A 25,849-nucleotide genomic window follows, 5' to 3' on the forward strand; every position below is an offset into this window, starting at 1 on the left:
AGTTTGCGTCAGTGTATACGGCTTTCTTGTTTCCCAAATATGTAGTTCTGTCCACAATGGGCACCTCAAAACGCAATGCGATTCTGAGCGTAGAGGCCATTGCATCACGTAGTCGCAACAAGGGATTTCTAATGAATTTTCTTATTACTATCATATGCCTTATCATGTTTCCGCTCTTTAGCTCAGAGATATTTTGTTGTCTTAGTGCAGCAAGAGTTGTCCTGTTTCTCTATTAGAATAGGGAAGGGATGTAATCTCACTAAGGTGATAAGTGCATCAGCTGAGGACGTTCCCATCACACCGTTATGCCAATACAAACTAGTCGATTATACTTCCTGCCTCAACATTTTTTAAAGCAACCGATTATTTTTTAACTCATTTATTGACTTTTTTTTTGTGTAAATCTAAGAAATTACATTCAAAGTAGTAAAATATTTGAAAAATTCGAGGGGTTATATAATTTTACTTTCTTATTTTATATTTTCCTTAAAAATTTAGTACTTATTTAAAAAAACTTTCCTTTAAAATACTTTTTTACGAATTAAATAAGATTCAGCATATAAGATCTTAAAATTACAATTATAAATAGTATATACAATATCTTTTTGCCTCTTATAAGCTATATTTTCCTTAAAAATCGTATCCCATCTATAACGATTGTCGATTAAAGTGACAGCGAACATCTCTGTAATGTGACGAGTCTCGAATAATTAGCGATTTTTTCTTGCCTTCTGTTATCGTTCGCATCGCTGAAATGGCGAATAAATAAACTCAAATGTTCTGTATGCAAAACGTTCTTTACTACTATGGTAGTAGAACTTCAAAATTTAATGAATTCGTGTACTTCACTTATAACGTGTTGGAATCAAACTGATTGACCATCACTTGTACTCCGCCGCTTTTTATCACTCAGTTGCAAACATAACAAATATGTCATGCGCCGGGAGCTAAATTGTCGAATCATATGTATGGTTCCACCATGGTCTAGACTTTTCGCGAACAGCCTTCTCGACTAGTTGCTTATTTACCTCTCCCAGCTCTCTGTATCTCACAATGCCATATCCGCTCTTTTTTGTTGTCTATGTGTGTGAGTGATATCGTATGCAATCTTTTTATCGCTGTTTACATGTGTGTGCAATGTCGTCTACGCTCTTAGCTGCTGTAGTAAAATCATTTTTGAGCGGAAGTCAACGACAGTTTGGTTAAACTACAGTTTGTTCACCGCCACTGTGACCGACAATCGAAAATCTTAACAGCGATGATTTGGTTTTTTTAACTAGTTTATTCTACAATTATTAATAAATTCTTTATATTTATTTTGTAAAAAAATGTATTTCTGTAAGCTATACTCTAAGCTTCTTATTATATCAAGATTACACTTTTATTTCTTAAAGATCGCACGACATGCCTTCCAATTTGAATTGATGTTGTCGTTGCTTTTGGAGCGCAGCTGTAAAATCCATATTATTTATATTGCTGTTGTTGTTGTTACAATTATTCTTATTACAAATATTGCCAAAATCCAATGGAGAACATTGGTCATCTCCCTCGTCTACTATTTTTATGCTATCTTCATTATCTTTGTTGTTGTTGCTGCTGAGAGGATTATACGACCCTGTTCCACCAGCGGATGCTGAGTTATTGCAAGCTTGAAAGCCAGCTAAAGAGCGCACCTGCAAAAAGAGACCGCTGTTAAGTAGACGAGCTTGATGCTCTTGAGCTTTGGCACGCAAGCAAGCGATGGAATTGTTTCTGAAGAGAGAAAAGAGATAGAGAGAGAGAAATATGAGTAAGAATATGTTAAAGTCAACAAAAAAACGTAAAGTATTAAGCATTAGTAAAATTGGATGTGCAAACGAGTCAGAATGTAACTGCAGTTGTTGCCATAACCATAATCGTAATAAAATGTAACCGTAGTCGCAATGGTTTCATACACGTATCTAAAGCCGGAACCGCAACTGTAACAGAGAGCGCAGCCGTCACCATAATCTTGACGGTAACCGCAGCATCCGTAAAAAGCTATAGCATTAAGCCCAGTTATAAGTCTTAACTATAGTTACCACAACATTAGTCTTGCTGTAACTGTAACTGTAAAATGACTTGGGATGTTGAAACGAAGTGAGCGAGGTACGCAAACCCAAAACCTACATTCTGCCTCACTATTGATTAAACCAGCATATAAAGCTCATCGTGTGCAAATAGAAAGGCCAGATTTGGTAGACAGAATTTTGGAAGCACTGAAGGGATCGCAACAGAAAAATGCCTGAGTTGTGAAATGTTTCAAGTGCGGCAACCCAGGACACATTGCACGTCATTGCAGCACCGGTCCTAGTAGTTTTAACAATGTGGGTGGTCGTAAACGCAGAGCTGAAGGAGGTGAGCAAATCTACAAGTCCACTCAATCGTTAAACTAAAGCGAGTCAGCCGCAAGGGGCAACAGCTGGCTCCCGCAATTGAATGTCCCATAATCTCTATCTTGCAAAGTTGAAGAAGGTCGAGCAATCTTACTGTCGGAGGACATGTGGATGGGTGCATCTCATTCCATCATTCGATCGGATTTAGTCAACAAGAAAATAAGACCATTGCATGGAACAAGATTGCGTACAGCCGCTGGAGAGGACACCCAGGTAATGGAAAACGTAGCATGTAAAGTCGCAATTGGGAATGTCACGGCAGTACACAATTTTATAGTGGCAGAGATTGTTGATGCAATTAATCCACCAAGGCATCAAGATCGACATGCAAAGCAAGACGATGCGATATAAGAACATGGATGTGCTGACTAGAGGAAGACTATCAGAGCAAGGCAAAGTACGCAAACATATTTGATCAAGATGGTTCCAAACCAGGCCCACTAGTGTTGTGAAACACTGGAGATGCGAGGCCGATCCCTTAAGCTCCTCGTAGTGTTGGCCATGCGGGAAGTTGTGAGTCAAATCTTACAAGAAGTGAGCGACAGTGGCGCAAACGAACCATCAGCTAGTCCATGGAGCTCACCGGTGGTACTTGGGAAGAAGAAAGATGGAAAAATGAGGTTTTGCGTGGACTACCGCAAGTTCAACGAAGTCACGAAGAAGGACAGCTACCCATTGCCAAGAATTAACGACACTCTGGACTCGCTATCTGGTACGAAATGGTTTTCTACGCTGGACTTGAAAAGTGGCCACTGGCAAGTGGAGGTGAAAGAGGAATATAAGGAGAAAACAGCCTTCAGTGTCGGTAATGGTCTTTGGGAGTTTACAGTAATGCACTTTGGACTATCTAATGCATCAGCTACTTTTGAGAGACTCATGGATCAGCTATTGGAAGGACTACATTGGAAAACATGCTTGGTGTGGCTAGATGACATCATCGTATTGGGAAAGAACTTTGATAAACATCTTAAGAACTTGGAGGAAGTTTTCCAGAGAATAGCTGGCGCTGGACTGGAACTAAGACCTAAACAGTGTTCACTGTTGAAAAAGGAAGTAAGTTATTTGGGCCATAAAGTAACGACGGAGAGAACTTTCACTGCGAACGAAAAGATGGAAGCTGTAAAGGATTGGCGACGACCACAGAACCTGTATGAATTAAGAAGTTTCCTTGGGCTGTGCACATATTACCGCCCATTCTAAAATCCAGCACCACCGGATTCCATTCAAGCTTTTCTTACTTTTTGTTCTTGAAAAAACGAACTACGACTTATGAGAACAACAACCTTGTGCTTGAACTGATACCATTTTCTTCAAAAGACCAAGGCTGGTCTTAAAATATAATACATGTTCTATTAATTAGAACAATGTTCTTAAATTAAGTTAAAGCAGAAACAAGTAAAGGTGTCTAAGTTCGGGTGTAACCAAACATTATATACTCAGCGTGAGCTTCAAGAGTGCAGTTCATTTCAGATAAATTACTATTCTACATAACACGTTGCATCCCCTATTACAAAAAATGTCTCCCAATATCCTCTTACAATAAAACCTAGTAAGTGAAATATCATTGATACAAAACAAAACAAATTATTACGATCCTTTAATTTTTCTTCGAGTTATGGCTCCCCAAACATAGAAATATACTTAGTCATAACAAAAGGCGGTGCCACGCCCATTTTCAAAAATTTGAAATTTTTCCTATCCCATCAATGAAACAGTACTTCAAATACAAGCAAAAGGTCAACGTCTTAACGTACTCGAAAACAAGGAAATCTACAAACAGAAAACATTCGACGGTAGAATAATAAACGAACAGATAAACACAATTTCTGACACAATATTTGAGCCTTTAGAACTTGTTTACAAGAAACAAAGTAATCACACAGGTACAACAGACAAACCAACGACAACAAATAAACACAAAACAAATAACGCACCAAAACAACAAACCAACACAGAAGGTCAAACGACTAGAATTACGGACTTTTACCTGCCTCAGTCAGCCACACAAATCGATCACTAAAAACCACCCTCGGTTCTGAATGAACACACAGCACATACACATATTTATACACAAGCATCAATTTTGACAATACCTGCTCATGTACCTACGAACTATAAATAAAGGACAAACGACAACAACAGATCAGAACGAAAATCGACACTGATGATGGCACAACGCCGAAACCGGTTTGCCTCGAAGTCAAGTTTGACAAAGGATGACGGAAAATCGTTCCAATATACGTCATTTATCCACCCTGTCGGAAAATCAACAAAACAAAACAAGAAAGTTCCTAATTTTGAACTTGTTTCTTTCGTTTTAGAACGATTTTTTCTCTGAGTGTACTGTGTTTGCTGGGATGGTGGTAGGGTAAAATAGATTGAAGGTCTTGGGTTAAAGTCCCTCGTAAAGCAACATAAACAACTTAGAAAAAAAGTTGTTTTAATTGGAAAACAAGTTCTTCTAAGCAGGAGCGCCCATAAGCAGTGGTTTTGCAAACACTCCGAGTGTATTATTGTAGGCATGAAACACGTCCCTCCAATTTGTAGGAGAAACTAAGAAGAAGCACAACGCAAATCGGAAGCGAAGTTTAGACTTAAATTTCCAAAATATTTTTTTTTTTAAATTGCGGCACCGTTTTCTAGGGTTTTCCAAATAGCTCGATCAGTGCGACATCGAACGACACCCATTGACAAATTAAAATCCTATTTCGCTAAAATATCGCCTCTTTAAAGGCCCTGGAAAACTTGCCATATTCATAACGCCCAATTCATAAACATATTTTTACTTAATCTATATATATATATATATAAATGAATTTGTGTGCGTTAGTACGTTCTAAGCTGAAAAACGGCTATACCGATCTCAATAATTTTTTCACTGTTATTTTCGATCTGATTCAGGGATAATTTACAGCAAAAAACTTTCTTTAAAAATCCTCAATTGAAAAATATTTTAGCTAATACTCAAAAACGGCTTAACCCTTTTCAATAATTTTTTCTTCCTTTATTATACAATTGGACTAAGTGTTCATTTATAACAAAAAACATTTTAAAAATTCTCAATATATTAATGTTACAACTACACCCCTTTCGTATATGGTTAGCTTAATGTGAAAATGTGCTAAGTCACTTTTTTTTTTGAAAAATGGTATTTTAATGCAGTTTTAAAACTGAATTCAAAATACATCGATTACAAAAAAAAAAAAATTTAAATTTTTCATTTTTACGTGCTGTGGGCAATGATGTGTAAATGTGCTAAGTCGTCAGCTGTTAAAAAAAATGTGCTAAGTCAACCTGTCAATAATTTCAGTCTGAATTACTAGTCATTTCTTTGTGCGCGCATTTTACTTATTTATTTAATTCATTCAGCCTAAAAGTACCTGCTTTGTTGTTGTTGTTGTATTAACGAAAAAAACACTCCCCGAAGGCTTTGGAGAGTGTTACCGATGTTGATGGCCCTATGCCGGATATATATCCGGTACGTTCCGGTAACAAAGCACTATTAAGGTACTACTAGCTCGACCATCTCGGGAACGATTTATATGACCACATTAAACTTTCTAGGCCATCCCACCCTCTCCACCTCCTAATTCCATGAGAAACTTGGGGTCGACAGAGCTTCGGCTCTCAATGAAACAGGATTCGCCACGGTTAGGTGGGTTGACAATTGGGTTGGAGAAGTAATATATTGTGCGGGCAACTCCTTGAGAGGGTTGCGAACACAACCCCTTGAGATTGGATTTACCCAATTGAGACATGTCTTTGGTGTATGATAAATGCTTTGCGCTGACTATAATCTACTTAAATTCTTACATGTCGATAACTACATGCTTTCTTACAGACTAGTTAAAAATAGAAAACAATTCAAGCTTAAACTTATATAAGCTGTTATTAAAATTAATAACACTACTGAATCGATTTGCTAGATTTATAGTCCTAGTTATAGGTTCATTCATAGTATAATTCGTTTTATGAGTTATTTCGATAAATAATCTATTATGCCGAAGATCACGCAGTGGAGAATATATGGAATGAATAAAGTAGATAGATAAATCAGAGCAATTCGTGCTAAAGTTTATAACATTATATGCAAGCATGAGTGAGATAAAAGTTCTTCTGTCATGCAAAGCCTGAAGACCAAGCAATTTGTGACTGCTGGTATATGATAGGAGGCCGTCTGGCCAGGAAGCATATGTACGTAAAGCGATTTTGTAAAAATTTTTGGAACTTTCTCAATTTTATAGGATTCCATATTATTGAGCAATATTCAATAACACGTCTGACCAGGGATATATAAAGTACCTTCAACGTCATAGGGTCCTTAAAGTCACTGGTATTTCGTCTACTGAACCCAACCATTGCAATAAATTTTGAAACAACGAAATCAATGCGACTAGAAAAAGAGAGTTTGGCGTCAAAAATTACACCCAAATCTTTACTCTCTTGACAACGATTAAGAGATTTAGCATTTAGTTTGTAGATAAAGTATGTGGCAGTTGTCTTTATGGAATCAGACACAACACAGCATTTGTTTGAATTTAAAAATAAGTTATTGTCTGCGCACCATCCGGCAAAATAGTCCAGATCAGAGCCGTTAGAAACAAAATAAATAAATAAATAAATGTAAGGAGCGATAACCTCAGAAGAGATGTTAGGCCGAGCTTCTCTTCCAATTTACGTTGTGCTCTTTTTATACTCAGTTGAGCAGAGCTCACAGAGTATATTAAGTTTGATTGGATAACGATTGGTTGTACATATATAAAGGAATCGAGATAGATATACACTTCCATATATCAAAATAATCAGAATCGAAAAAAATTTGATTGAGCCGTGTCCGTCCGTCCGTCCGTCCGTCCGTTAACACGATAACTTGAGTAAATTTTTAGGTATCTTGATGAAATTTGGTATGCAGGTTCCTGAGCACTCATCTCAGATCGCTATTTAAAATGAACGATATCGGACTATAACCACGCCCACTTTTTCGATATCGAAAATTTCGAAAAACCGAAAAAGTGCGATAATTCATTACAAAAGACAGCTAAAGCGATGAAACTTGGAAGATGAGTTGAACTTATGACGCAGAATAGAAAATTAGTAAAAATTTGGACAATGGGCGTGGCACCGCCCACTTTTAAAAGAAGGTAATTTAAAACTTTTGCAAGCTGTAATTTGGCAGTCGTTGAAGATATCATGATGAAATTTGCAGGAACGTTACTCTTATTACTTTATGTCTGCTTAATAAAAATTAGCAAAATCGGAAAACGACCACGCCCACTTTTAAAAAAAAATTTTTTTTAAAGTAAAATTTTAACAAAAAATTTAATATCTTTACAGTATATAAGTAAATTATGTCAACATTCAACTCCAGTAATGATATGGTGCAACAAAATACAAAAATAAAAGAAAATTTCAAAATGGGCGTGGCTCCGCCCTTTTTCATTTAATTTGTCTAGGATACTTTTAACGCCATAAGTCGAACAAAAATTAACCAATCCTTTTGAAATTTGGTAGGGGCATAGATTTTATGACGTTAACTGTTTTCTGTGAAAATGGGCGAAATCGGTTGATGCCACGCCCAGTTTTTATACACAGTCGTCCGTCTGTCCTTCCGCATGGGCGTTAACACAATAACTTGAGCAAAAACCGATATATCTTTACTAAACTTAGCCCACGTACTTATCTGAACTCACTTTATCTTGGTATAAAAAATGAACGAAATCCGACCATAACCACGCCCACTTTATCGATATCGAAAATTACGAAAAATGAAAAAATGCCATAATTCTATACCAAATACGAAAAAAGGGATGAAACATGGTAAGGTAATTGGATTGTTTTATTGACGCGAAATATAACTTTAGAAAAAACTTTATAAAATGGTTGTGACACCTACCATATTAAGTAGGAGAAAATGAAAAAGTTCTGCAGGGCGAAATAAAAAACCCTTAAAATCTTGGCAGGTATTACATATATAAATAAATTAGCGGTATCCAACAGATGATGTTCGGGGTCACCCTGGTCCACATTTTGCTCGATATCTGGAAAACGCCTTCACACCACGCCCTTTTAAAATACTCATTAACACCTTTCATTTGATACCCATATCGTACAAACAAAGTCTAGAGTCACCCCTGGTCCACCTTTATTGCGATACCTCGAAAAGGCGTCCACCTATAGAACTAAGGCCCACTCCCTTTTAAAATACTCATTAACTCCTTTCGTTTGATACCCATATCGTACAAACATATTATAAAGTCACCCCTGGCCCACCTTTATGGCGATATCTCGAAAAGGCGAACACCTATAGAACGAAGGCCCACTCCCTTTTAAAAATACTCATTAACATCTTTCATTTGATACCCATATCGTACAAACAAATTCTAGAGTCACCCCTGGTCCACCTTTATTGCGATACCTCGAAAAGGCGTCCACCTATAGAACTAAGGCCCACTCCCTTTTAAAATACTCATTAACTCCTTTCGTTTGATACCCATATTGCACAAACGAATTCTAGAGTCACCCCTGGCCCACCTTTATGGTGATCTCTCGAAACGGCGTCCACCAATGGAACTAAGGATTACTCCCTTTTAAAATACTTATTAACACCTTTCTTTTGATACCCATATTGTACAAACAAATTCTAGGGTCACCCCTGCTCCACCTTTATGGCGATATCTCGAAACGGCGTCCACCTATGGAACTAAGGACTACTCCCTTTTAAAATACTCATTAACACCTTTCTTTTGATACCCATATTGTACAAACAAATTCTAGGGTCACCCCTGGTCCACCTTTATGGCGATATCTCGAAAATGCGACCACCTATACAACAACCACCACTCCCTTTTAAAACCCTCATTAATACCTTTAATTTGATACCCATATCGTACAAACATATTCTATAGTCACCCCTGATCCACCTTTATGGCGATATTTCGAAACGGCGTCCACCTATAGAACTAAGGCCCACTCCCTTTTAAAATACTCATTAACACCTTTCGTTTGATGCCCATATTGTACCAACAAATTCTAGGGTCACCCCTGGTCCACCTTTATGGCGATATCTCGAAACGGCGTCCACCTATGGAACTAAGGATTACTCCCTTTTAAAATACTCATTAACACCTTTCATTTGATACCCATATTGTACAAACAAATTCTAGGATCACCCCTGGTCCACCTTTATGGCGATATCTCGAAACGGCGTCCACCTATGGAACTAAGGATTACTCCCTTTTAAAATACTCATTAACACCTTTCATTTGATACACATATCGTACAAACGCATTCTAGAGTCAACCCTGATCCACCTGTATGGCTATATCCCTAAATGGCGTCCACCTATAGAACTATGGCCCACTCCTTCATAAAATACTCTTTAATGCGTTTCATTTGATACACATTCCAGGGTTTCCCCCGGTTCATTTTCCTACATGGTTATTTTCCCTTATGTTGTCACCATAGCTCTCAACTGAGTATGTAATGTTCGGTTACACCCGAACTTAACCTTCCTTACTTGTCTTTTTTAATTTTTCCTACAAATTGGCGGCCGACTCCGAACGGCATCTGCGAGGCAGATGACTTTTCACTGAGAGCTTTTCATGGCAGAAATACACTCGGAGTGCTTACCAAACACTGCCGAGGGGCGACTACGCTTAGAAAAACATTCTTCTAATTGAAAAACCTTATTTCTAAAATGTTAATGTTGCTTTGCGCGGGGTGTGAACCCAGGGCATTCGGTGTGGTAGGCGGAGCACGCTACCATCACACCACGGTGGCCGCCAATAGTTAGAAATAGTTTGACAAATAAATAGTAGTTTTTGTGAAATATATAGTTTTAGTTTTATATTTCAATCATTAAAGGGGAGGAGTGATGGGGAAAAATATTGAGTAAAAAGTGCTAAGTCAGGAGAAAAAATTTGTTTTGAGTGAGGAAATTGTGCTAAGTCATAAAATAGCTGCTGGGTTAGCATACATGATTTTTATTTATCTTCTTCAATGCTTCTACATTCAAAAGTATTGCAACTAAGGTATCCTCATTCGCAGTTTTGAAAAAATGGTTATTTCAAAAATTATTCAGTTTTTTTCGTCTCCTGTAAAATTCATAAAAAGTGACTTAGCACAGTTTCACATTAAGCTAACGATATGCAACATTTCTCCACTTCGTATGTACATGCTAAGAAGTGTCATACATTTAAAATTTTCCTATGCAATCAGTGCTGCCGCTCACATATTTTTCTTCGTACCAAAAACCGAACCAAAATGCTTTTGAGAGTACCAAAATTATTGTTGTAATCTTAATATATATAAATTTCGTGTCACGTTGTTTCTCCGCGATGGACTCCTAAGCTGCACACCGCGTACGTTCCTGTGAAGTTTTATTTCGGGAAGGAAGCAGGGACCGATCTTTTCGAACAAATTTTGTTCTTGGTTTGATTTACATGAAATTGGGCATATAGGTAGCCCTTTGCCTAGATTAGTATTTATGCACTTTTGTTCGGGATATGCAGCAGGTACCGACTGGGACTGGGACTTGGATTTGGGGCCGGACTGGGACTGGGAAAAAGGAATGGAGAAGAACAAGAATAAGAGAGAAGAGGGGAAGGAGGAAGAGTTAGACAAAGATAGAGAGATATGTATAGATGGATGTATAGATGAGGGAAAAGACGGAGAGGGGCAAAGAGACGCAGAAAAAAGAAATGCAGAAAGAAGAGTGAATAAAAAGATATGGAAAGGGGTGAGAGAAGGGAAGGGAAAGTAAGAGCTAAAATCTGCTTAAAAGCTATGCAGACAGATCAAGGCTAGGACAGAGCAACGTCTGCTAGCCATAAATAATTGTAAATTGGCATCGTTTATTGTCGCACATAACTGACATAAAAAATTTAATAACTTCGCAAAATAGATAATGCAAACATTTTCAAAGCGAAAAATACAATCTCCAAAATGTGAATAAATTCGCCAACGCAAAACTTTATAGATTATGGATATGGTGGAAAACCAAAAACTAATTGGTTGGCTATGGTATCGTTACGACTAAGGCATTACTCAATGCCTTCAATAACCAATTAGGTTGACTTCCATAGAATTCGTTGGATCAGCTGTTTTACATGGAGATTAAAGGAGTTATTTCGCAACTTTTTTTTTATCTCATGATCTATTCATACACGATGGAACTTTAAAGTTGTGACCAAAGTTTAGGCTCACAACTTAAGTCATTCACATGCTTCACACTTGCATTGCATACAATAAAAAATATTTATTTACTCACAATCATTAATATTTATTTGTATATGATACAAGAAAAAATATAGCCATTTCGACTGCTGAGCGAAATATCACCATATCTCAACTGTTGTTTCGAAAACGCTCTATCTTTCGAAATTCGGCGTTCAGTCGAGTTAGGTTGATATTTAACTCAACAGTCAATTTATAACCGCACCCTTCAGTTACATTCTCATCGTGGTTGTTATAAAGTGTAGAACTCTTGGATTTGTTACATTTGTATATAAATTCGGCATATTGGAGTCCCCACAACCACCTTGTACCACCGCACAAAGTCGTCTATTCAGAACGCCTGCTGCTCCAGAATCTCCAACACACACATCTTCTCCACCACATCCAGCACACATGATTGTTCCTGCTAAATTTACCGGTGTTAGTCTATTCGCATATGCAATTTTACATTGTTCCGTTTCTGCTATTTGCAATGACTTAGTTTTGAGAAGAGGAGAAGCAGTTCTACTGTTTACATCTAACGTACCCCATCCACTAACTTGCATCGTCATTCCCGGTACTAATTGATAATTGCAAAGTGATATTGATGTCACTGCATTATTCTCTTGAAAGGATCTATCCACTTTAACCACAGCTATATCCATAAATCGTGTTTGTGGATTGTAATAACAATCATAATATATATACCTCACATCGCGACGTTGGCCTCTTCCTGTGTTTATTGCACGTATATCAGTTACACCAGCTACAACGACAAGTTTATCCTGTTCTAAAGTTATTACGCAATGCGCAACTGTAACCACAGAGTTCATATTGACTAAGGAACCAACGCAATTATAGACGTCATTAATAAATATTGCTACCGAATGTGGGCTTTCTTCTATTCTTATATCTTGGCCATTTATAATGCGAAATTGCGCATTCGTATAGGTTAATAGGCAACGAAGTAGGACAAACAGCAGCGCGAAATGATTGCGTAGATTCATTTCAGTTTAACACTTTTTTTACCACTTTTTAAACATAAAGTACACCGAGATCAATTTTGTGGGCGCTATTTATACCTAAATTGAGTCGTGTGAATAAAAAATAAACAAAAAACTTATTTATTCAAGATTTCAGGAATATGATATAACAAAAGTACATCTAAATTTAAGTTAAAGCTGTACAATTCCAATCTTGTTATACTCAGCGTGCTTTGCACATAAAGTATATTCACTTTGGTAACATAACAGTTGATCGTAACGACATAAACGAGTCGAGATAAATATAGACTTCCATATATCAAAATGCTCAGGATGAAAAGAGGAATTGATTTAGCCGTGTCCGTTCATCCGTGCACACGATAACTTGAGCAAATATTGGAAATAAAATATTGAAATTTGGTATATGGGTGCCTTGGCACTCATCTCCCATCGCTATTAAAAATGAGGAATGGAAAACGCATAAAACCTGATTATTTAGTAAACAATTCATCAGGATTGATGAAATTTGATGTGTGGACTGATATTAAGACTCTTGATTAAAAAAAAAAATTGAAAAAGGCGTGGCAATTTTACAAATATTATTAATCATAAATCAAAAACCGTTTAACCTATCATAACAAAATTCGACAAAGAGGTTGTCTTTACTATAAAACCATGCTTTGAAGAAAAATTTACGAAATTGGTGAAGGACCACGCCCACTTTTATATCAAAGATTTTCAAAAGGCTCGTGGACGAATAAAATAAGCTATATCATTGCAAAACAGAGCTTTATATCAATGGTGTTTCATTTCCCAAGTGGAATTATAACAAGAAAACGAAAAATTAAAATTTTTGAAAATGGGTGTGACAGCGCCCATTTTACGACCAAACAACTTTTAATGTTTCGACACCGAGCACCCGAAGAAAAATTAACGGATCGTAATAAGGGTGGGTACACATATTTTTCTTAGAACAGGAAATATTTCCAATAAAAGTGGACGGGATCGGTTAAAGACCACGCCCACTTTTATATAAAAGATGTTTAAAAGGGTCGTAGACTATAATATGCTATATCTTAGCAAAAAATTGTTTTGTTATCAATGATATTTCACTTACCAAGTTTTATTGTAAGAGGAAATTAGGAGACATTTTTTTAACGGGCGGTACCACGTCCCTATTTTGAGCAAGCATTACAAAGCATTGCTAGAGCCTAAAAATAAAGCACTCGTAACAAAATTCGAAAAAGTAGTTTATCTGAAATGAACTCACGCTAAGTATATAATATTCGGTTACACCCAAACTTAGACACCCTTACTTGTTTTCGTGCTGTTTAATTAGCTGAACAAACAGATTTGCTCCAAACAGATTTGCTAATTGTATTTAATGTCATTCTAGCGAAACGATATGAGCGCCGCCTTGATAAAACATTTTGATATATTTTTTCAAAAGAAAATCTGCTTGCAATTGTTTGTTTATATGTGGGCAAATCCCAAATAAGGTTCATCACGAACCGAATTCAAAAGTGGTCAGACTTTATTTCTATCGCTTGGGATTAAAGGTCAAATATGTGTATGATGTGGAAATCAAATAGTTTATTATTTCGCCTCATCCTGGACGGAGAAACATGATTTCAAAGGAGACGGTCATCGCTTTTGCGAATTCGGATGTTTTACTAACAAAATATAACGTCCTTTCTTTATTTTATTGCGCTGTTAAACCTAGATATATATTTTTGCTTTTAATAAAATTTTGTCTATGTAGACTTTTATTTATTTATTTCTTTATAAGGTATCAAACACAACAACCATAAGTTTTATTTACACTGTTTGGCAATAGGACTTAAAACAAAGTAAATATACGTAGATACAAAATATGTTTAAAAAAATTTAAATAGTTTAAATTTTAATAGTAAGAAGGATTGATGAGGTTGTAAGGGCAATAGGTAGTTGAAAAAGATAAAGAAAAATAGGTGTAGGAAAGTGTGGAGAGTATATAGAAAGAAAAGGGTTACATTTTAAAATATTTCATTTAAATTTGATTAACAAAATAACGCAATAGTTCTCTTTTAAAGGGCAATGTCCCCTTGATACTTCTGATCTCCATCGGTAATGTGTTCCAAAGACGAACCGCAGAAACAAAAAATTGACGCTCAGATGTTCGTGAGTTGAATGCCGGATGCAAGTATTTGTGAGGAGCGAACTGATCTAGTGAATTTTCGCCGTTCATTAAGAGTTAAGGGTTCCTTATTTACCAGAATCCTTTGTAGGAGTGGTACGGACCTGAACTTTAGTCATCTAGTGGAACAGCATATTCGGAAATGTGTTCGTAACGGCTAATGTCGTAGATATAGCGTGCAATATTATTGTTCAAAACCTTAAGTTTCCTACTACAGACATTGTCACAATTCGCGTAAAGGTCTCAACCATAAAGTAACGTTGGAATCAAATATGACTTCGCTAAGAGCAACCTTATTTTAACTGGTGTGAAGTGCTGAGCAGTCCACAGTACTCTTAGCCTTCCATAGACTTTGCCTATTGCTGCAAAAATATGATTGTTCCACGTCAATGTTCTATTGAAGGTAACACCAAGGTTTTTTACGGTGACGGCAAGTGTTATCTCAGTGTTGTTAAGCATTACTTTGGGATAGCGCTTAAGGTAAAAGGTTTTCTTATAGATAGCGATGCACTGCGATTTACTGGGGTTTAAGAATAGTCCATTATCACTAGCCCATTCAATTAATAGGCATAGATCGACGTTCAGATTGCTTATGCAAGTTTCAATGGAGGCGAATGGACTACTTAGATATATTTGAACGTCATCTGCATATATGTGAACATTGCTGTGCTTAAGAACATTTGGTAGGCCGTTTATATATAACACGAAAAGTAAAGGCCCAAGTATAGATCCTTGCGGAACACCTTTAGTTACAGGCAATAGGTCAGACATAGAACTACCCACACTTACTGATTGGGATCTCTCATGGAGGTACGACTTGATTAGATCTACAGCTGGTTTAAAAAAGTTAAAAAGGTGCTTAAGCTTAAAACAAAGTAATGCATGATCGACCGAGTCAAATGCCTTCGAGTGATCTAAAAGAGCAAGAAAGGTATCACGATCATGGTCCATTAAAAAAAAAACTTTGGAAAACGGAGGTTTTATAAATTGATTCTGCATTGAAATGCCAAAATGCATAACTTATTCAAAAATTGACCGTTTGGGATCTTTTTTTTTTTTTTTTAATTTGTTTTTAAATGTACTTTTCGGAAAAAATACAAAAAAAATTTTAAAGTTTTTTTTTTTTCAATTAAATAAAAAAAAAAAATTGGCCCACTCCGGGATTAGTGGGGATGATTGCAGAATTGATTGAAGTTTTTTATGAGAAAAAAAAATGGCAAAATTCGAAAAATCTCGAAAAACTGAAAAATTACAAAAAAAAAAAACTTTAATAAACATTTTTTTGTATTTTTTCCGAAAAACATTTAAAAACAAATTAAAAGAAAAAAAGATCCCAAACGGTCAATTTTTGAAAAAGTTATAGCATTTTGAAAACAAAAACGTTGTTTTTTTTTAAATTCATAACTTTTTTTAAGTTGGATGAAAAAATTTGAAAAAATTCTGAAAAACGTCTTTCGTAAGCTAGAAAAAGAAGAAAAACTTTCAGCCAATTCTAAAGGGGTCGGGTTCAAAATTGGTCGAAATGGGATGGAATACCCCATATATATGTCGACTAGAAATGGTGAAATGGGAATATCTTATCCAAATTTCAATCCATTTATTATATTCGTGAGATTTTGAACGCAAAATTATATATGGCCTCTTTAAAATTTTGATTTATTTTCTAATTTTGTTCTATTTCTTCTATAAAACTAACATTTGTACATCGTTAGAAGCACAAGAACGTAATCTATTGATGATCTAAAAATGTTTCGCAGAATAAACAGAGGGAAAGTTATATACCAGTATAGAAAGTTATATAGCCAGGAGTTTTGGCCCCTTAACCCGGACTTTGAGGGTGCATTCGAAATTCTAGGTATGTAGACTTTGTTTACTCTACTAGACCTAAAAGATATTTGAGATTTCGAAAATCTACGGGCATTGGGTATTTATTTCGCCTTCTGTTTCTCATTTAAGGCATGTAAAATTTCCCCTTAGCTGCGCTAAGTTTTGCATACTTTCACTATTTGTTGTCGCATCGGAACCACATATATATATATATGTACTTCCATTTTTGAGGTAGCCACAATGTTTGCTTCAAATATTGCAATATCCGCTCAATCCGCCGTAACCCAGGACTTGCCCATATGTATTTGCCAAGTTGAATAGTGTTATTAAGTTGACGCGTGTCAAATGAATGTATTTTTAATAAAAAGTACACATAATTAGTTTTATCTGTTTCCAAGCTGCTAATATTCCACCGTACACTGCGACAAAACCAGAGTTGGGAGCAGTACACTACATTTTGAGGAACTACACTGTTCGAACTTAAGTGCGCTGACATAATCAAGATCTTGCGTTAAGTGTTAATGAGACGTTCACATGAATAAAATACAACATAAAATTATTACCATATGCTAAGATATGATCATGAATACAGCACCGAGACCATCCAGCAAATAATCTTTGAATAGTCCCAACAAATCACGAAATGTTCGCAGTTGCGAAAATGACCACATAGTCATAATTACAAGGAATAATATGCTGGATTTCTTAAGAAGGTAGGCTCCAATACTCCCCTGAAATACTTTTTTTTAAATAATCTTGAAACAGTTTCATTAATATTCATATTATTTATTTGTTAATGTAAAAACCGGAGCGTTATGATTAAATTGTGCAAAAGACACAATATTGCATTGACATGAATGGTTAGGTTAGATTGGGATGCGCCCCTTTTAGCTAGTGCATCCCCTTTTTTATTCCCATCTATTCCCTCATGGCCTGGGACCCAATATAGTTGTATTCTTCGCCCTATCCCGATTTTTCCCAGGGATTGCTTACACTCTAACACACTTTTAGACGCTGCGATATGCGAGATTATTGCCTTAATTGCTCCTTATAAAGTCGATATAAAAGTTGACGCGGCGGCAGTTTAAGCTATTTTCTTCCAATGTTCCTACTGCAGTGACAGTTGCAGCTTGTAGGATCCGTTTTTTTCCGGATCAGCACAGCATACCGCAGAAAGGAGTCTGGCATTTCTGTTATTTAGCAGCGAACGAGGCAAACTGGTGACAGCGAGGAGAGATGAACAAGCAGTGAGAGTTGAGTTGTATTTTTGCCGACAAACAAGAAAGACCTAACAGACGTGATCTATCAATTCTTCAACTAAATTTATTATATTAAACTTTATTTCGAGCAGTGTAGTTGCTCAAAATTTAGTGTACTCCTCCCAACTCTGGTTTTGTCGCAGTGTACGATGGTATATTAGCAGCTTGGAAACAGATAAAACTAATTACGTGTACTTTGCATTAAAAATACGTTCATTGTACACATGTCAACTTAATAACATAATTCAACTTCGCAAATACACATGGGTAAGTCCTGGGTTACGGACGCGATATTCGCACGCATTTCAAACTTCATAAAAGAGAACAAGAGCAGCGGACTGAGAATATATTACAATATTTGAAGCAACGATTGTGGGTACCTCAAATATGTAAGTACATATATGACCATATATAATGCGGTTCGGAGGCGGCAGGAAATAGATATAATTTTTTAATGCTTGTGAATGTATGCAATGGTGTTTCATTTCCCAAGTGGAATTATAACAAGAAAAAGGAAAAAATTAAAATTTTTGAAAATGGCGCGTGGCTCCGCTCCTTTTACGACCAAACCATTTTCCATGTTTGGGGACCCATAACTGGAAGAAAAATTAACGGGCCGTAATAAGAGTGGGTACACATATCTTCCTTAGAGCAGGAAATATTTCCAGTAAAAATGGACATACAATTTTGTTCCTGTTCGTACAATAAATTATTTTAAGCAGCCCAATTAAAATCGTCGCTACAGGCGAAGAAAGACGTACTCAGGACATTTTCAGACAAACGATTAACATTATACGCGATTTCTTCCTTCCCGATGATGCGACTATGTTTGTGAGTCTTTTTATTTCCTTTATATTAAGACGGTTGAATGTTTATGCGTATATTCAATACAAATCTTGCAAACTATTTTTAAGTAACTTCTCATTGAGCTGAAACATGAACTTCACAGAATTAGATGAGAATTCGAAAATTTTTAACTGGCTTTTAAGTAACTTCTCGATTGGCTAGACACTTGAAAGGTCAAACTGAATTCAGATGCCAATGACAGTATAAAATATATAATAAAATAAGAACAAGTAAGGACGGGACTGTCTTCGGCTGTGCCGAAGACTTCATACTTTTCATGAATGGGGCTGAACAATAATCTTATCTCATTCGTAATCTCCAAATAAACGGCTGTATAAAATAAGAAATATATAGTGAGCAGATGCACATACTTAAGCGATTTTTAAGATAAATATAAAATAAATAAAATGATAAAAAAAAATTTTTAAGTTAACGGTTTTATTGAAAACAATACTTACATGAAGTAATAATAATACTAAAAGCTAGAAAATAATTAGGTAAGTCCTAGGTACTAGTCATCACACTCCTCATCAATCTAGGGCGTTGATCAAACAATTAAATAAAAGCGTTGGGCGCGTGAAATTTCTAAAAATGTGAGGCGTAGCATAACTTTATTAAGGTTCAGTTGGTCTTACTTATGACTATCAATAAAAATTTGACGCGTCCAACGCTTGTATTTAACTGCCTGATCAACGCCCTAGATTGATGAGGAGTGTGATGACTAGTACCTAGGACCTACCTAATTATTTTCCAGCTTTTAGTATTATTATTGTTAGAAGTTTTTTTATTCCTTTGAAATAAAAATGCAGATATTCTGATGTTTACAAAGCAGTGGTTTAATGAGAACTGAACTTTGTGTCTTTACATTACGAACTTAGAAGCTACAATTTAAAGATTCATAGAAAAACAAAAACGTATAATGTTGCCAGACTGGAGAATAATAAAGTATTTGGCTTATTCTTTCAACACTTCTTCTTAAGCAAATATCTTTATAAAAATTAAGCAAATATATTTAATTAATTTAATCTAAGTAATTTAACAAAGTTACAATGCGTTTGCTTACTAACACTTTTAGTTAAAATGTCGGCAACATTTTCATTAGTTGAAACATATTCTAATTTAATTTCATTTGACTCTACTTTTTCTCGTATAAAATGGTATTTTATATCAATGTGTTTGGTGCGCTTATGATGAATGGGGTTACGTGCTATATGTTGCGCACTAATGTTATCACCGTATATGATCATCGAATTTGTACTGATATACCCAATTTCATGAAGTAATCTGTTGAGGTAGACTGCCTCTTTTGCAGCCGCTGATAAGGCCACGTATTCAGCCTCGGTGCTGCTTAAAGCCGTCACATTTTGCTTTGTTGAAGCCCAAGAGAAAGCACTGCTTCCTAAGTAGAATACATACCCTGAATATGATTTTCTATCGTTTGGATCATTTGCCCAATCTGCGTCAGCGTATCCCTTCACGGGCTCATCAGACTTGCGGTACACGATACTTAAATCTGAAGTACCTGATAGATATCTCAAAATGTGCTTTGCTGCGGTTTCGTGCTCAACATGTGGGTTTGTGTTACGTTGAGAAAGCTTGCTAACAGCGTGCGTAATATCAGGTCGACTTAGCACTGCTAAATACATAAGAGAACAGATTAATGATTGGTATTCTGTAGTATTTACCTTTGAACATTTTTCGTCTTGGCAGCCCACTTGGAAACCTGGATTGAGTGGAGTTGCGACTGCCTTACAGTTTTGCATGCCATATTTTTCAAGAATGGATTTGATGTACTTTTTCTGTGATAAGTGAATCGCGCCTCTGTTGCCCTCTCGCTGCACTTCCAAACCAAGGAAGTATCGTATAGCACCACCATCTTGCATGTGAAATGTAGACGCTATCTTCTTCTTAATTTCAGCTATATCATTTTCACTTGGACCCATGATGATTAAGTCATCAACGTAAACTGCGATATAACTATATTGCTTCTGGTTTTGTTTAAAATATAAGCACAGCTCATTGATGCACCTTTTAAAACCGATGCCTTTTAAAACTTCGTCGAGTGTGTTGTTCCAAGCACGTCCGGATTGTTTTAGCCCATAAATCGCCTTTCGTAATTTTAGTACTTTATTTGGATATTGTTTGCTTATAAAATTTTCGGGTTGCTTCATATAAACATTTTCATGAAGCTCACTATTTAAGTATGCGTTGGAAATATCCACTTGATGCATATATAATTGTTTTTCTGCTGCGATTGCAAATAGCATTCGAATCGTTTCGTACCTTATTACTGGAGAAAACGTTTCCCAGTAATTAATACCTAACTGTTGTGCACAACCCTTGGCAACTAATCTGGATTTAAATCGCTCTATATCGCCCTCAACATTTCGTTTGATTCTAAAAACCCACTTTGACCCAATAGCTTTATGCTCTGCAGGTAAATCAACTAACGACCATGTATTGTTTGCTATAAGTGCATCGTATTCGGCTTGCATTGATTTTTGCCAATCTTTTGCGTGTTGGCCACTCAATGCTTCTGCTGCAGTTTGTGGTGTTTCCAAATCTTCAATGTAATTAAGGTAATGATACTGCTTTTTAGGTCTACCAGGCTTACCTGTGTGTATTAGTTTAGGACGACCTGCCCCACGTCGCTTTACGTTGTGTTGTTCGGAATGCTCCATACATGGTTCTCGTTGTTCTACGTCTTGATTGTCGTCTTCGGAACTGCTAGCAGTGGCAAAATCCTCCTCATCATCGCCTGAATCACAGCCTGCATTTTGTTCAGCTTCAGCTATGGTATCATTTGATGATGAACGCTGATTTTCTTGACTTTCGTTGGATTCTAGGCGAATGATGTTTGTCATAAAATCATTGCTTTGTTCCGAAGTTTCATTGTCAGCAGTTACACGCGTACCAAAATCGCCTTCTGCAAATCTGACGTCACGCCTTTCTATGACTACACGTTTTTGGCGATCATAAAGTCGATACGCCTTTGCTGTGCAAGAATATCCCACAAATGTGTATTCTTTACCTTTGGCCGCAAACTTGCTTTTAATGGTTTTTTCTAGTGCAAAAACTCTTGACCCAAAAATTCGAAAATGTTTGACTGAAGGTTTGCGTTTATGCCACATTTCAAATGGTATAAGATTATTAAGCGCTTGCGTTGGACACCGATTACGGATATACACTGCGGTTTGAACCGCCTCTGCCCACAAAAACTCGTCTAGCTTTGCATGAATTAATAAACTTTTTGCCATTTCTACGATTGTGCGGTTCGCCCGTTCTGCAACACCGTTTTGTTGGGGTGTATAAGGCACTGTTAATTGTCTTTTAATTCCGCATTTTACCAAAAAATTATCAAATTCATTATTTATATATTCCCTGCCGTTATCACTACGCAAGGCTTTTATTTTACTACCGGTTTGGCACTCTACATATGCTTTAAACTCCTTGAACTTTTCAAAAACTTAATTTTTATTGTGCATAAAATAAACAAAAATTTTACGAGAATAATCGTCGATGAAAGTGACGAAATATTTCTTTCCACCTAACGATTTAACGTTCATGGGGCCACACACATCCGTATGCACAAGTTCAAGTTTGCTCTTCGATATTCGCGCATTTGTTTGCGTAAATGGCAAAGCACATATTTTTGCTTGATTACACGTATCGCAACTGATTTTGGCTGGCATATTTCTAATATTCATACCGCGCACAAGTTCACTGTCATTTAGTTGTTTTAAACTTTGCATATTTAAGTGACCAAAACGATTGTGCCACTTTACAACTAATGAACTTTCACTTAGTAAACAAACAATATTTGTTTTTTCTTCATTCCGATATACATATAAATTATTTACACGCTCTGCTTGTAGCACTGTTTGCTGTTTCTTGTTTTTTATTATGGCACTGTTGCATGTAAATACTGTCGAATTCCCATACTGCGCTGCCTTACTTACTGACAGAAAATTCATAAGCAGAGATGGGACAAATAGCACATCATTCAACACAATTTTATTGTTTTCTCTTTTTAGCACTACTGAACCTATTCCAGACGATTCTATAAACTTCTCTGCTGCTAACATGACATGAGAATTCTTTTCAGTAAACGATGTAAACATATTTTTATCACAACACATGTGTGATGTAGCGCCGCTGTCAATGCACCATGTGTCTCTTTTTGCTACATTATCAATTGCACCATACATTAAATGATTTGATGATTCGTGTGTCTCACTGTGCATTTCAGTATTTGGATTCTTTTTCTTGCTTCGGCACTCACTTGCGCGATGACCTAATTTTTGGCAATTGAAACATTTCCCCTTAAAACGCTGTTTGTCTTTTTCTTTTTTACTATTTACTTTGGTTTTATTCTTTTCGTCATTTGTACGACCATACTCATGTTGCTTTTGTGTCATGTTTTTACTTGATTGTGCGTAGACTGCTTGTGTGCATTCTCGATCATCTTTTTCTTGCCTTCGCGTTCCCTCTTCTAAAATTTTTGATTTAACTACGTCGAACGTCGGCAACTTGTCGCGCGTTTCAATAGCGACAACGAAGTTTTCCCATGAATTTGGAAGGCTTGAAAGCAACATTATGACTTTCAACTCGTCGTTTATTTGAATGTCCAATTCGGCTAATTTGTCGACTGTTGCCACAAACTCATTTACATACCGTACTACACTGTCGCCTTGTTGCATGTTTAAGCGTAACAGTTTTTGATACTGCTGAACTTTTTTCACTGGACCGACTGGCAAATGAATGTCGCGCAATTTTTGCCATGCCTCTGCCGCTGTTATGCACGTCTTTATGTGCATTAACTGTGTCGGCTTTATATTTAAAATTAAACATGCCAAAGCCTTTTGATCTGTGGTTTCCCACTTAAGGATTTCTTCGGCGGTAGCATCTTCTGCTTTTTCGTACTTTCCGCATACAACGTTCCACAAATCCGCCGTAATGAGTACACTCCGCACGGACACTGACCACACGTCATAGTTATCATCACCCAACTTCTCTATTTGGAGGTGCACACTCATTTTGTATTTTTTACGCGTATTTATTTCGCACGTACGTATGTATGTTTTAAAAATAAAAACCGTATTACTTAAACTTTTTCGATCGCGTTACTAAAAATGTTTTATTGTTCACACAATTAATTAATTTGATTTATTAGAGTTCTCGAATTTTCTTTGGACTCTGGGCCCATAACCTTTGTTAGAAGTTTTTTATTCCTTTGAAATAAAAATGCAGATATTCTGATGTTTACAAAGCAGTGGTTTAATGAGAACTGAACTTTGTGTCTTTACATTACGAACTTAGAAGCTACAATTTAAAGATTCATAGAAAAACAAAAACGTATAATGTTGCCAGACTGGAGAATAATAAAGTATTTGGCTTATTCTTTCAACAATTATTACTTCATGTAAGTATTGTTTTCAATAAAACCGTTTAACTTTAACATTTTTTTTTAAATTATTTTATTTTCAAGTTTTTAGTCTTTATTTAATTAATTGCGTATTATTTCTCATTCTATTTAGTTCATTTGGTGACTCATTATTACAAGGACTCTTTCCTGACAATTTGTTACAATCTAAGTCCCCAATACATAATCTTTCCAAAGACTTTACTCGACTCTGCGCCACGTATGCTTGTCCCTCCTCGAACTCAAAAATATTTTGATGTCACTTCTACCGTTCTGTATGTAATATTTGTTCCAAACACGAGCCAAATCGGAAATCATAGGTCGCTTTTTATACATGTATGTATGATGTGTTCCAAATATGAACCAAATCGGGCCACAAATACGATTTTTTGAAATATTTCGATCCATGCGCCACCTATGGGAGTTTTTTCTTATCATTGCATTGTCCCCGGGTTCTGAACTATATTCCAAGTTTCAAGCTTGTTGCTTATCGGGAAGTTACTTAAATTTCAATTACAAAATTCGTGCCGGCCGGCCGTCCACCCCGTCAAGTCAAGCTAAATAAAACCGTTTAAAAATGGCAACCGCTTTTCAATTGCCATCGTAGTCTTAACCGTAGCCGTAAGCTTGGTCATAGCAATCATTCATTTTCTTCCCCTTTTTCTCTACTTCCATTCACTTTTCCTCTTCCCTTTGCATTTCCACTTAATTTAACTCTTCACTTTACTTTCTCTTTTCCTTTCACAATCCCCTTTTCTTCAATTCCCATCCTCCGTCACTGTATTTTTTTTTTTGCTTTATTATTCAAACTTCCTAGTTTTGTTCTTTTGGTTTGGTTTATGTCTTTCTCTTGCTGCAGATTTGCGCTGGTATCAACACAAAGAACAACCTCGTGACAACCATACCGTGGGCAAATATGTTTACACATCAACAAACCTATCAAACTTTTAGAAACTCTAAAAACCTTTACATTTCCAAACTCACCTAAAAGCATCCTGATCGTGATCGAGTACTGCATAAGGCCCCGCAAGACCTTGATGCTGCATTCCACCAACAGCAGATCCCGAGTTTCCACCTCCACTACCACCGGCATTACTAGCCGCTGCTGCTGCTGCCGCCGCAGCCACTGCCGTATTCATAATCATATGAAAGTCTTTGCTTGATGCAGTACCAGCACTAGCATTAGCCGCATCCAAAAGGGGATGGTATGAAGGTTGACCGCTAGGTGGCGCTTGTTGTTGATAAAAATTGCGTTGATGTTGCTGCTGTAGAGGAGATAATTGTAATGCCAATGATGTTGCTGTTGTATGCGATATCGGCGGTGACGGACTACTCAAATCAATGTGTGGTGAAGATGATGAAGCGGTTGTAGCTGTAGGTGTTGTTGCGTTAGAGGAAGTATGCTGACGTTCACGCGTCGGGCCGGGACTCACAACATTCAGCGACTCAGTGGAGGAGCTGAGGCGACGTGATTCATCATTTGACTTGGAACCGGCTGAGTCCTCGTGATCACTAACGCCGGAATCATCTTTAAGCGTTTGTTGAGCTTCTATCGATTTACGATGCATGCCTAAAAGTAAGATGCGAAAATTTGAGAAATAATTATTAGGGTGAGAATGTGGTTAGTCTAAGTGGAGATAAAATAATGTAGATACAATTTAAATTAGTTTGGATTAGAATGCATGGAATGGAAAAAACTACATAAATAG

At 36.5% G+C, this 25,849-nt stretch overlaps 1 protein-coding gene across 1 annotated transcript in view; it reads right to left on the reverse strand.

Moving 5' to 3' along the window:
* Positions 1 to 536: 536 nt before the first annotated feature.
* The window catches only part of Vsx2 (Visual system homeobox 2), a 330,585-nt gene continuing 305,272 nt past the window's right edge, over positions 537 to 25,849 (reverse strand). Inside the window, exons 5-6 of the mRNA XM_067779379.1 lie at positions 25,125 to 25,710; positions 537 to 1,752 (exon numbers count right to left, since the gene is read on the reverse strand). Of these exons, the coding sequence (XP_067635480.1) occupies positions 1,389 to 1,752; positions 25,125 to 25,710 (950 nt within the window). The 3' untranslated portion in view covers positions 537 to 1,388. The remainder of the gene's footprint in view (positions 1,753 to 25,124; positions 25,711 to 25,849) is intronic.

The sequence above is a fragment of the Eurosta solidaginis genome, chromosome 4, assembly GCF_040869045.1.
Source record: "Eurosta solidaginis isolate ZX-2024a chromosome 4, ASM4086904v1, whole genome shotgun sequence".
Taxonomy (NCBI): domain Eukaryota; kingdom Metazoa; phylum Arthropoda; class Insecta; order Diptera; family Tephritidae; genus Eurosta; species Eurosta solidaginis.